The sequence below is a fragment of the Halictus rubicundus genome, chromosome 15 (assembly GCF_050948215.1).
Source record: "Halictus rubicundus isolate RS-2024b chromosome 15, iyHalRubi1_principal, whole genome shotgun sequence".
Classification (NCBI taxonomy): Eukaryota; Metazoa; Arthropoda; class Insecta; order Hymenoptera; family Halictidae; genus Halictus; species Halictus rubicundus.
In genome coordinates this window covers 7915694-7928600 of record NC_135163.1, presented here as the reverse complement: position 1 = coordinate 7928600, position 12907 = coordinate 7915694, and the positions used below count along the sequence as shown (strand labels likewise).

General features: G+C 41.2%; 3 protein-coding genes across 6 annotated transcripts in view; 2 read left to right on the top strand and 1 right to left on the bottom strand.

Moving 5' to 3' along the window:
- Ras (Inosine-5'-monophosphate dehydrogenase ras) overlaps positions 1–9298 on the top strand; it is a 27652-nt gene extending 18354 nt beyond the window's left edge. The window contains exon 3 of the transcript XR_013083457.1: positions 9289–9298. The gene's annotated coding sequence lies outside the window, so the exon portion shown is untranslated. The remainder of the gene's footprint in view (positions 1–9288) is intronic.
- Positions 1–12907, bottom strand: part of Psr (bifunctional arginine demethylase and lysyl-hydroxylase PSR) — a 175134-nt gene that overhangs the window by 3247 nt on the left and 158980 nt on the right. The gene's annotated exons all lie outside the window — the stretch shown is intronic.
- Gpp (DOT1 like histone lysine methyltransferase grappa) lies at positions 274–12907 on the top strand. Of its 4 annotated transcripts, none has more exons than XR_013083454.1 (12): positions 275–1254; positions 2680–2859; positions 3035–3361; positions 3442–3709; positions 3808–4489; positions 4648–5119; positions 5221–5838; positions 5965–6392; positions 6530–6763; positions 7990–8240; positions 8951–9100; positions 9980–10119. XR_013083454.1 is itself a non-coding variant. In XM_076800846.1 (12 exons), exons 1-12 carry the CDS (start codon positions 1177–1179, stop codon positions 10497–10499), a joined length of 3912 nt encoding a protein of 1303 aa, XP_076656961.1. In that variant the 5' UTR covers positions 276–1176; the 3' UTR covers positions 10500–12907. The 4 variants fall into 4 exon arrangements, 3 of the variants coding, with proteins under 3 accessions (XP_076656962.1, XP_076656961.1, XP_076656960.1); XM_076800846.1 differs by lacking the exon at positions 8951–9100 and adding an exon at positions 10486–12907 and having other exon boundaries at positions 276–1254; positions 9980–10339; XM_076800847.1 differs by lacking the exons at positions 8951–9100; positions 9980–10119 and adding an exon at positions 8312–8637 and having other exon boundaries at positions 274–1254.

Sequence of the window (12907 nt, the reverse complement as noted above, 5' to 3'; positions counted from 1 at the left end):
ACAGTAAAAAACGTATAGATCCGAAGATAGGATGTAAAAATAGATTGTAGTATACGACGTATGAATAATGCATCGCTCGTAAAAGAGTTTTTGAATTACGCTGCATTCGATGAATGGGAATTTTACTATATAGGTGTATGCAATATCACATGACTGTAAATGTTTCGATGGATTGTTAATAGATGGTGCGGTCTTTATTATTACAACGATAACAATGAACGATCTTGTTCAAGTAATTTATGTTCTTAGTAAAGTCGAAGTCTGATAAGGAACCACTTTGTAGAATGAATAAATTATTTCAGGTTAAACATAGTTGATAGAAAAGGCGATAGAAATGCGTTCGGTGCGCTTTAACTTAAAAAGTCCGGAGCTATTGTTATCAGAAAATCAGGGACGAGGGATAGGAGCGGCAGTTGGGATAATAATTGCAAAGAACGGTGGCTATGCGTTTGATCCTAGAAGTTATTTTCGGCTAGTCATAGTTTCTGTAAAATACAATATCAAAATTGCTGCGTTCGGCGCATTTCGAAGTTGCACGAGCGCAACAAGAAAGTTGTCTGCGCGGTCGAAAGTTCAACGGTTTGTGTCGGCGCATGCGCAGTGGCGGGGTTGGCGCGGAACACCCGGATGTGCTGCCGCACGAGCACGACACGGTAGAAGGAAGAGGCATGACGCCATGTTTTGATGTCGTCATCCCCCCCCAAACCGCTGTTTCTCGAGCTAGCACAATAGTCTGTCAGTGTTTTTCTGTTGTGTGCGCCTCGTGTTCCGTGTTCCTGGTGGCCGTATTCGGCGTGGCCCGGTGGCACAGCCCTTGAATCCGTCTCTCGTCGGGGTTGTTGATGGTTCGTTTCGCTGGTGAGGCGACGCTCCCGTCCTCGTGGGTCGACGGTCGCTGAAGGTGGCCCCCTTCGTCTTCGGTTTTCATGTCCGGGGAAGTGACCGCGGAGCGGGGGGGTCCTTCGCGAGCGTCGTCTACGTGGTGGTAGTGTCCTAGTGCTGGGCGACGGGGACCAGAGCCGACGATCCTCACCGTTCTACCGAGAAACGGTAATCTCGTTTCCGAGTGGTTACGTCACGCGACCCTGAGAGGCCTGGGCTTCGCCGGAGGAAACGGGGTTTGCCAGAGAAGTGGACGTCGACGACGACGACGACGAGGACGACGGCCCTGCTAAAATGGAGCTGCGCCTGCACTCGCCAGCCGGAGCAGAACCGATCGTCTATCAATGGCCACTCACTTCCGGATCTGGATCCGTGAGTGCAACTCGTTCTCTCATGTTTTCGTCGTTTTCTTTCTGTCTTTCTTTCTTTCTTTCATTGGCAGTCCCGATTCGGACCGATGCGCTGCGTTTCTGTGCCGCCGCGAACGCCTACCGCCTATGACCCTGCCATTTATCCCCCATTCGCATGATTCGCACACAGCTGATCGTACTGTTCATCGCGCGAAGCGAATTCTTTGGTTACAAGCCCCGATCGACGCAAGTCACATGTTTTTACCTTGTAACCTTTTTCCAGCTATCGTAGCGAGAAACATGTTTCGGAATATATCGCGACAGTCGACTGCGACACAACAGAGACCGTTTGTTGCGAAAAACTCGGGGCAGATGGCAGATACGCGAAGGGACATTTAAAGTTGTACACGGACGGAATATTGTTTGTATTAGTATTTATTTCGGCTTCGCAGGGCAGATATTGGAAGATTGTTGAAATCTGATGCGTACGCGAATAATAGACTCGGCCTGTCATGTGCGTAATCGTATTAGCACTTGTGCTCGAAATAAATACAACTGCAAGGAACTAATCGTCTACAAGTTTATTTATAATTACAATAACACCAAACTTTTACATGTCCATTTTAAAAAAGTGTAGAAACAGAACATTGTAAAACAACGCAAGCGAACATCACTGTATTGTTTATTATAATTCGACGTGTTTACATATTTTTGTTCATACCTCTGTGATCTCTGTAGCTTGTAATAATGAGTACATTCGAATTAATTGTATACATTGTGTCCATGGAAGGAAGTGAGAGAGAAGCAACATGAAAAAAAATAACATGTTTTTGTCTAAATTTGTTTAAATTTCTATGTAGAGATATGGTTTATTTGTATACAGTGTCCCAGGAGAATTTTTTTTTTAAGGAAATTTGGTTTTCCCTTACACAACACTATATGAATTGGCACTGAGTAAATTTGTATTATGGTATAATAAATTTAGGTCCTAAGGTAAGGTGAAGGTTAGGTAGTATGTTTAGGTGATTTATGACTGTAGTAAATACCAGGGCAGGGAATATATAATTTACAGCATGCTGTAAACTTTTTTTGCTATATTACTTGTCCCTTGTTTATAATGCTTTCCCTGCAAGGAAGGTCCAGATAGTTTATTCAAGGGAAAGGTTTTTACTGTTTCTGCCAAAATGTTGTGCTAGCAATAAAACAGCTTTTTTTAAACAGAATGCATCATTGAATTTAGAAAAGATTTTTCAATATTCAATTTTCAGCGCAGGAGTGAAATTGTCCATGCTAGAAGCACATTGTATATTTACATGTACATTTGAGTTTATAATACAAAAAGTCAAAATGTTGTCACTTGTTCTATGTACACTTGTTATTGTAAGGCACTATTGAAATTAAATTGTATCTGTCATGCAAATAAATCTTATCTATTGATTACTTATAGGATCGACACGATGGCGCACTCGATGTTGTTGAAACAATGCGATGGGTTTGTGAAGATTTGCCGGACTTGAAATTACCGCTTGAGAATAACATTCTGTGCGCTTATGACACCAGGGACTATGAGAGTATGAAAAATTTATGCGACAAATTCAACAGAGCAATCGATAGTTTAGTTCAATTGGTAAGTAGGATATTTAGCAGTGGCATACTGTGATTAGACTGCGGATGTTTAAGCAGTTTCCAATATATTTTAGCATTTATTAAATATTTTTATAAGGCATAAACGCATAAAGATCCGCAGTCCTGTAACGATAATCTGTCTGTTTGTTTGAAACTCCAAAACTAATTTACTGCAGGAAAAGGGCACTAGTTTACCATCTCAAAGGCTAAATAAACGACCTAGTCGAGGTTTATTGCGACATATACTTCAGCAAACGTATAATCAAGCTGTAGTGGAACCAGATAAGCTAAATCAGTATGAACCATTCTCGCCGGAAGTGTATGGGGAAACCAGTTACGAACTTGTCTGTCAAATGATCGATCAAATCGAAATAACCGAAGACGATGTGTTCGTTGATCTGGGATCTGGCGTTGGCCAAGTAGTTCTACAAATGGCAGCAGCGACGTTGTGCAGAATTTGTGTTGGCGTCGAACGGGCCGACGTACCCTCGAGATATGCACAAGTATGCCATTCTTCTAGCGCTTAGTTTGTATCTTCGCAATTCTTGATATCTACAAGTCTCTTATTTCTGTCAAACATTAGAGTATGGAAGTAAACTTTCGTAAATGGTTGAATTGGTACGGAAAAAGATGCGGCGAGTATCGTTTGGTAAAAGGAGATTTTTTAGCTGACGAACATCGTGAAAGCATTACCGGAGCAACAATAGTGTTTGTCAATAATTTTGCGTTCGGTCCGACGGTGGATCACCAGCTGAAAGAACGGTTCGCTGACCTGCGGGACGGTGCACGTATAGTATCATCGAAATCATTCTGTCCCCTTAACTTTCGGATAACGGATAGAAATCTTAGTGGTAGGTAATGCATATATATATGTATATATATCATCTGGTTCACACGACTGACAATTTAAAAATGTGTGATCACGGGCACGAGTTCTCTTTGTTCACAGATATCGGTACAATAATGCACGTCTCGGAAATGTCACCGTTGAAAGGTTCTGTCTCGTGGACTGGTAAACCAGTGTCTTATTATTTACACGTAATCGACCGTACCAAACTAGAACGTTATTTCCACCGTTTAAAGAATAACAAACAAGGTGGCGACGAAAATTCTGATTCTGTGATACACAACACTGCCAGCAGTAATAATAAGGTAACGAGTAGGGGTGAGAGAGGTGACAGAGCCAAGCGTGATCTGTCGCGTCAGCTGGAAAGTCCGAATCATTCAGAGCAGCAAGGGACGAACAGTGATTCGGACCCGGATGACGGTACAATGAAGAGTCGCCGGCAGCCAAATAAAATTCGTAGGAAATTGAATAGAAAAACGAACGGTATCGCGAGGCCACCTGCCAGAGGAGGCAGACAAAGAGGCAGAGGCGTCAAGAAGTCCAAACCTAAGAAAGCAATTAATATCTCTGGTTTGGACCTGCTGCACAGTCAAACGTTACTCAGCACGTCTCCGCAAGCTCTGGGAAAAAAGCCGCCTCCCGCGCCTGGTTGTGTGGATCAACAGCTATCTTCGTTATCGCTCTCCTTGCAGTCACATTCCACCTCTGTACACGAAGAACTTAGTATACCACCTGCTCCGTCCGCCACTCCATATGCTTTGCAGATACTTCTGGACTTGTACAGGTATCGTTTCGTGCATAGCTTGTTTCACCTTCGTTTACATGGAGAGTGCGCGACCTCCGGGTCTCCGATCTAGTGAAAACTTTGCACAGAGAGTTCGCGCACTCTCCTTGTTAGTCTCACAGAAGGATTGTTTGTCAACGGATAATGTCTGTTCGCAGGGACCAATTCATGCTCATGTTAGAATCAATGAGAACGCCACAGTACAGAGTATCGGTGAATACAGACATCGCAAAAGAACGGGAGAGGAATTCGAAATTGCAGTCGAGAGCGGCGCAGCTGGAGAAACAAATAAAAGTATTAATCGACGATAGCGTAGCTTTATTGAAAGCGAGAATGACTGAGCTAGGTATAAACGCAACGTCGCCTGGAGACTTACTTGCCAAAGCTAAGGAGATCGTTCTTCGACATAAGCAGCTGCAGGCTAAGGCGAGTAAATTGCAAGCGCAAGTCGCGTCCATGGAAAGCGAGCAATCGAGACTGACGGCGCTCAGACACCAAGAGTTGCAGGAGAAGTATACCAGTCTGACGAATGCTAACGGTATAGTTAATCCGCCGCAACCACTCACGCAGGATTATATATTGAAGGAGATATCTGCCACTCTTTCTCAACGCAAACGATTGCACTGCCAGGTAAATAGTATTTGGGTTTTCGCGAACTTTCCCCGTTGAATCCAATAAAAACCGACGATGAAAATATGCGGGGTAATCTATAATTTAAACTTATCGAGCAGGTATCCAAATTGGAGCACGAGCTGAACGTGTTAGAAAGAGCGAGCAACGAGAAGCAAGCTGCCGCGATGGTCCAGCAGCAGAGAGAAGCGGCGGGTTCTAAGCATTCGCAAAGTCAGCACCATCATCAGCAACAAAACGGGAAGAGTGGATCGACGAGAAAAAGCAGAGAGGGGCGATCCAGATCACAAGAATGGCCGGATGTCCCAGATATCGGCAAGATACAGGAGAACAATCCAGAGATATTGGCGCAGAAGATCTTGGAAACGGGCAGACAGATAGAGGCTGGTCGCATGTTAAATAGGCAAAATACTAGTACAAGTAGCAATTCTAGAACCAGACTGCCACAAGCGTCTCTTAGCTTTTCTACGACTTCGTCATCGTCTATATCATCTTCACTACCGCAAACGAGTAATAAAGAGACAGCGAATAGGACCCAGGAGCCTCCCAGGGTCGCGGACTTTGAGGATAGACTAAAGTGTATAATCACAAGTGTCTTGAACGAGGATCAACAAAATAGAAATAAACAGCAACAAATGCAATTACAACAAAATCAGACTGAGCCCGATCGAAAGCGTATCGCGTTACCGCAGAATGTCTCCACTCCAGACTACACACAGGTAAACCTCTTGTTGGAACCATTGACGCTCTCTCTCTCTCTCTCTTTCTCTTCTATAACCATTATTTGTGTGTTCATCAAACTATCACGATCTCAGGAATGAACTCAAGAATGAATATCATTGTAGGTTTCACCTGCAAAGTTAGCACTTCGCCGTCATCTCTCCCAAGAACGCCTTTCATCTCACTTAACACCATCTGATAGGCCAACAATCGACTCCAGGCAACCGAGTCATGACAATCGTATTGTAGCAGGAGGAAATGGATTGCTGGGCACTAGGACAATCGGCGATTTAGTCAGCGGAGAGATAGAGAGGACCCTGGAGATATCCAATCAATCGATAATAAACGCTGCCGTTGACATGAGCGCGATGATAAGACCGGAAACCGTGTATTCACCCATCAGCAGACCTGCTAGCGCGGAGGGCGATGCTGGTCTATCGACTCTCGCGCACGTAGCAAGTTATGCACCGACTTCTTCTGCAGTTTCGACCTGCACACCAACTGCCACTTCGAGATCATCCGTATTGTTCACACCAGTAACACAGGCGCAGAGGTATTGTACATGTACGGGGTACAGTATTTCAAACGGGTCAATGTCTTTGATCGATCTGTTTCAAATGCCCCACCTTGTATATCGGCAAATAATCGCGAAGAGATTCCACTGTAATTTACAACTTCCTTCTTCTGCAGATACACACCGGTTCAATTACCTCGCGCAGACATCAAACCATACCATGAATCGTACTTCACTGACAATCCATCGCAGTCACTTGCACAATCTCATCTTCCGCCATCTTTGCACTCGTCCCAGGCTGGATCGAATGGTGAAGTACTGCCGGTGGAAGGACTGGCGGCGTCTTTACACGCTCGTATATTAAACAATCACAACGCCAAAACCGAGTCGATGCTTTCTACAAATCGAAGGTATTGCAATTTCCCCCGACTTTCTATCTTTCTTATCTCACTTCTCTAGGTGAATCCGCAGAACAGCTACCTGCCCTCCGATTTCGATGATTTTTTGATATGCTGTAGAAATTGATATTTTGAACAAGTTTTTCCTTTGCACATTAGCGGCGCACAGTGGGGCGAAACGACTTGATGGCCATCAAAAATCTGTATAGGATATTTCCATGATAGCGTTTCGTTTCTCTGCCGTCGAGTAGAAGGAGGAATAAGAAACACGGAGCGCGAGTGAGACACCAGACAGCGGGAGTTCACTTCAAATACCACTGCTTCAAATACTTCGATATACATACAATAAACTATGTAACTAATTTAAACTACATCCTCCAAAGTAAGATTTCTCAGAACCATGAATTAAAGTTATGGGATCGTAAGACATCTTGGTGACAGTTATGATTTTCTGCTGACTTTAAGCATCGGGCACAAGAAAACGAAAGCAAATATTAGAAAATGGAGTTTATCGTATTATAATACAATTAACTCTCTCTGAGGTAACAGCAATTTTTTTCTAAATTTACAATGTTACGAAAATCGAGTTAGATCGTTTCGTCTCACTAAGTACAAAATGGCAGAACTCCGTTTCCAATGTAGTATTGACGAAGTTAGTTGGTAGCGAGACTAGTAAACTGGAGATTATCAAATCAAATCCCGGTGGTTCACAACGGTTTTTATTTATTTTTTGTAGTTTCATCATACATACACTTAAAACACAAAAAGCTTCGACGCCAGGAGCATTGAATAAATGATTGTTTGCTCCATGCATATTTCTTGTTTTTTACTTCGACAGAAGAAGCTATTTGATTCGCATTAAAAAATATTTCGCGGGTTGAAGTTAATTTGAAATTTTCCTATATAATTTTGAACTATGATTATAAGTGATAATATTTAATCATGAGTGAAGCTACGAAAAAGAAATAAAAAAAAATGTGAACAACTAGGGGATTTGATCTGACGATCTCCAGCTTACTAGTCTCTCTACCAACTAACTTCACCAATACTACATTGGAAATGGAACTCTGCCGTTTTGTACTTATACTGGGTATTGAAGGTACGTAACTTTTAACTGTTTATCTCTTTAATGTTTTTAAATTATCGAAATCGGAGGGTAGGCAGCTGTTCCGCAGGTTCACCGTTCTCTACTACAATGGTCTGAGAACAGTGTGTAATACATGTTTGCTTTGCTGTAGATTTCAACCATATCCCAGATATGCAACTAGTAGTAACAGTAATGTTAACACGACTACGAATGGCATTGTAACGGCCATTTGTCAATCACAGCCGTCGATGCCAGTGAAAACAGAGGCGGTCGGGTCGTCGATAAGCACAAGCGGAGCACCATTGAGTCCTCTGGTAGAACCACACTCGAATACGTCTACTCCACTAGTCGATGAACCACAAATGACCACGCAGAGGCAACGGAACGGTATTGGCGACGACGGTAAGCAGAACAGCATTCCATAAATTTCACTATACATTTCCTTGTAACGCGCGTTCTCTTACGATTACCAGATTTAGAAAATGCTTTGGAATGTACACACCCGAGTTTCTTTCAAATGTGCTTTCTGTATTGGCTGGCAGAAGAAGCGACAAAGTTATACCTATAAGTAGACTGTGGATCTTTATGCATTCAGTTATTTTTGATTTCGCTATATTGTAGCAAAAGAGATATTTTAATTTGTTGTCGAACTATCTGCGGACATGGGAATTCCGCAGAAAGATCTGTGATCTATTTATAAACGAATAATATACTGGCTTGAACAGTATCCAACATAATGAAATGAATTACGAAGCTGGCAATAGCCTAGGAAAGTTCTCCAAATTTACAAGTTAAGCTCTATACTTACATTTTATTTCTATTACCAGTAGTTCGATCCCCACACCTGAAGTATGATTTACTTATTCCCCGTTAGATACCCTTTTATTTTTTTTTATATTCCTGTACTTTACGAACCCTTTACTAAACACTCTGCTTTATTATTTTTTTTTTCCCAAACACTGTTAGTTTCTGCTATGCATCTATTTTCTTTTTTTTTTTTTTGGACGCACTAATGGTTTAGAACTGTTGTCTATGGTTTACCTTATTCTTATGGAGCTGGTACCCGATCTTTATTTATATTTATTTTTGTTGTTGTTTGCTGTATTTGTTAGATGCACTGTAGCTGTTTGTTGGTTAGCTCTGTCTGTCACATACTCAATCTCACTCACAACCCTTGAAGCTTGTTTTATTAGAGATTGAGACACAAGTCAGAGGGAGAAATGAAAATGTACGGCTGCCTGTGGGTTGGTTCGTGGTTGCTGGTGAGTTGTCCCACAGGGGTTGTTCAAAATTTTTTTTTCATTTTTTTCCATTCTTTTTTTTTTTTTCTTAATTATCGTTATTACAGCCATATCACAAGACATACAATTGTTTATCCGCATTTCTATCTCATACAAGAACGAGGATACCGTATAAATAGTCAGAAAAGAAATATTTCCATGAAAATAAGCCAAACTGTGAAACCGGTCATTCCGAAGAAAGTTGTTTAACATCTACAGCATACCTACTCGTACATATGAGAAACCCAGAAAGAGAAACAAAAGCATGTCGACGATATCAAAACATTATTGCACCTTAGTCAATGGGTTTTCGTAATTATTAGTGCATGCTCTTCTTGCATGAATATATTCCTTCCTCGTAAACATAAACACATACAGCAGACATGTAATGATAAGTTGTATACAATAAGTACAGTTACACTTAAATAAATAAAAACTGTTTCACTGTTACAACATTCTCCACTTTCTTTGAACCTTTTTCTTCCATCAGTGCGCACAACAAGGAACACTATTCTTCTTTCTACTCCTACTATTCCACTTCTTTTTATTATTTCCTCGATACAGAACATTATACAAGCATACCTGTGCGCATACGTACAAAATTGATATATGAGAATTTACTTGACAGTACGTACTGCGATTGAAAAATGTTCTTGGCTTATTTTTATGAAAATTTGTCAGAATATTGCATTGGTGTGCGAGAACTCGAAAATGTCGGGTTCCCAATGATTTCGGGAATCTCGAATATTATGGGATTCCCTAGAATTATTAATTTCATAAATCCTGACACTTTCGGGTTCTTGCACACCTCCAATTGCTACGCTTGACCGATGAGTTGGCTAATTGCAGTGTGTTTTTCAGACGGAGAAGCGGATTGGCAGGATAGAATCAGTTCTGGATTCGACAGATTGGTCGCGTTCGCCTCGACCGAGTTGGACAAGCGAAGAAGGTCTACGGAGGGAGTGAACACGAGTCCTGACAGCGGTTTAGGTTCTGACAGTGCTGTGACAGGACCACCGCCGGTGATTCCGTCGCCAGACGAAGCACTAGGACCTCCTCGCACACCTTCACCGACCAGTCCTCGACAACCGAATCCCTCCAACAGCACCAGCAACAGCTCATCCTCGGTGCCGCTGAAATATCAACGTCAGCCTGACCCCGAGCGGCATCATTTTAAGAAAAAGTTTTTTCATAGAGATTGGAATAACTCTGGAGGCACCAGTAAGTTTCGTCCTAAAGGCAAGGATTGGGATTGGAATCATTCAGGACAGTGGCCTTCGAATGACGAACAATCTTAATCCGACTTTTATACTTGTAATCATTGAGTATGAAGCTTTTTAACTAAGGATTTCTCTTACGGTTGTTAGGTTTGCAGAATTGAGAGAATGCCGTCTGCGTTTCTTGATTGCGGATGATGTGTCATTTCTTTTGATGATAACAATGTTATTACTATCCCCCTGCTCCCTGTAGTATGGTTAAAGTAATTTTATTATTATTATTATTACGATTATGATTATTATTAAATAATTCAGTACAATGTTGCAGTACATTAGACGCTTGGTTGAGAGTGCGGCGAAACCGCGTTCGAGAGCTTTTTATTAGATCTTTGTTTTGGGCTGGAGAAAATAATGTTTGAGAGGGAGAGAGCGCGTAATAATTTGTTTCACTTTTTTTCGTGATATTTCGCGAAGAAATATATGTATATATATTTATTGTCGCGATGAAAATTCACGAGGCTAAATGTACTGCGAAATTGAAGTTCTATTTCAATGGTAAAAAAGCTATTTAACACTTAGCTGTATACACCCCGCGTATATCGAGGAGAGACGCGCGAAGGTGAAGAGAGAAAAACGCGAAGTCACGCCGTTATACATCACTCACTGATATAAGCATTTTAACACTTAACATTATTAGCCCATTGCAGTTTTCTGGGTAATGATTAAAACAAAAAACAAAAAAAGCAGATGAACCGAGTCTAGGGGTTAAATATTAACTATTTGATATATGACATACGGTGAGAATGTGTTTGCCTTCGTAAATATATGCTATTATACCATAGAGATTATATTCCCAGAAGGATAATCGAACGGTTTGTAAATGCGCGTCTGTAATTATGGTACATCGCTGTCACGCGTTACGTAGTGCAGTTAATGGGGAGGAGAAGTAGACGCGAATAATCGCCGTGCAAAAGAATGTGCCATGCATTATGGATGCTGCACGTTGACGATAGTTGGTAAACAAAACAATGTGGACAGAAGCTACCAAAACCTATGTGTGTTCGTAGCAAATACTCGCTGTAAGTTTTATACACGCGACTCTCATTACGGGGGCGCCGCATCAGATGCATTTTTAGATTTTTATCGAACTTCAGCGATTTTATTTCAATCAATTGAACCGTTCCGGTTTAGAAGCGAACCACTGAAAAGCGTTTTGAGGCTATTCTAATTGTTTTTGTACAGTAGCAGATAATATATAACGTGCGAGTAATGAGAAAACAATATGGTACAAACATTACATTGTATTTTATATACGGATACCGATGGAAAACGCTTAAAATACTTCCGAGCGATTTTTCGGTGGTTTGCGGCTGATTGTTGATAATATTTCATTTAAGATATTTTAAAAATGATTACGATCAAAGTATCTAAGAGTCGATGAACAATTTGTACATACAATCGCAGTTGTATTCGACGAATACAAATTTTATTCGTTCGATATGATGATACCAATTCAATTAATTCAAATACTAAATCAAATTAGTATGCTTGTGATTGAATTGAATTTCACGATCGAATTCTTGGTTTTTAAAACACTGTTGCAAAAATGGTTAGGGCTCTAGAATCATTCACGCCACGGGGTGATTTTAATTACAATCGTTAAAACTATGTGAGCACATTTGCGGTCGGGTGATTACGCACCGGACGCGCATGAAATTTTGTAAAAATCTGAGAGTGTCGTTTGCGACGGCCTCCCCCATCAGCAATCTTCCATCGTTTCCGGAAGATTTTATATCGAAGTGTTCACTGCCGCTGTTAGAACGTTACGGTGGCAGACAGTGAAAAGAATAGTCATTTCACCGAGGTTTTAATTCGTTTCTCTATTTTTTTTTTATCTTTTTTTTTTTCTTTCGGCACAAATTTACCCACTGATTTGTAAGATTGTGCAGAATGCATCCAAAGAATGATCTCTGCGAGTTTATCGAGTAGCGAAGAGAAGAAATAAAAAGAAAACGGGCGGTTTCGTCGGCGGTGCTCGTTCCAGGCCGCCGGCGAATTCGAGAATGAATTTGTAAATAGATGCGACGCAACATCGAGTAATGCGCGTCTATGTATAAAAGATTTTTTAGTCACTGTGTCGTATATATAGCAGTATCGGAATGTTGTATAGAAAGAGAGAGAGAGAGAGAGAGAGAGAGAGAGAGAGAGAGAGAGAAGAGTGAGTGTGAGAGAGAGAAAAAACGGAAAACAAGAAAAAACGAGAACACAATTCCGAGAGCGATCCTCATTCGATGAGTCTTGTAAAAAAAGGAATAACTTGACCGGCTCGCCGTATATAATTGTAATTAGTTATCGAATTATTTAATAATCCTCCCTGCCCCCCCCCCACCCGATTCTCCCCTGCCCCGAACGTATACATTTAACACATAAACGATTAAATAACGATGTAGGCACCTGCCAAGTTTAGCGTGTTATATACACTGCCGAATCTTCTATTAATTTTATTATTGATCATGATTATTTATTGTTTTTATTGAAATATTTTAATACTAAGGTTTTTGTAACAAGCAGA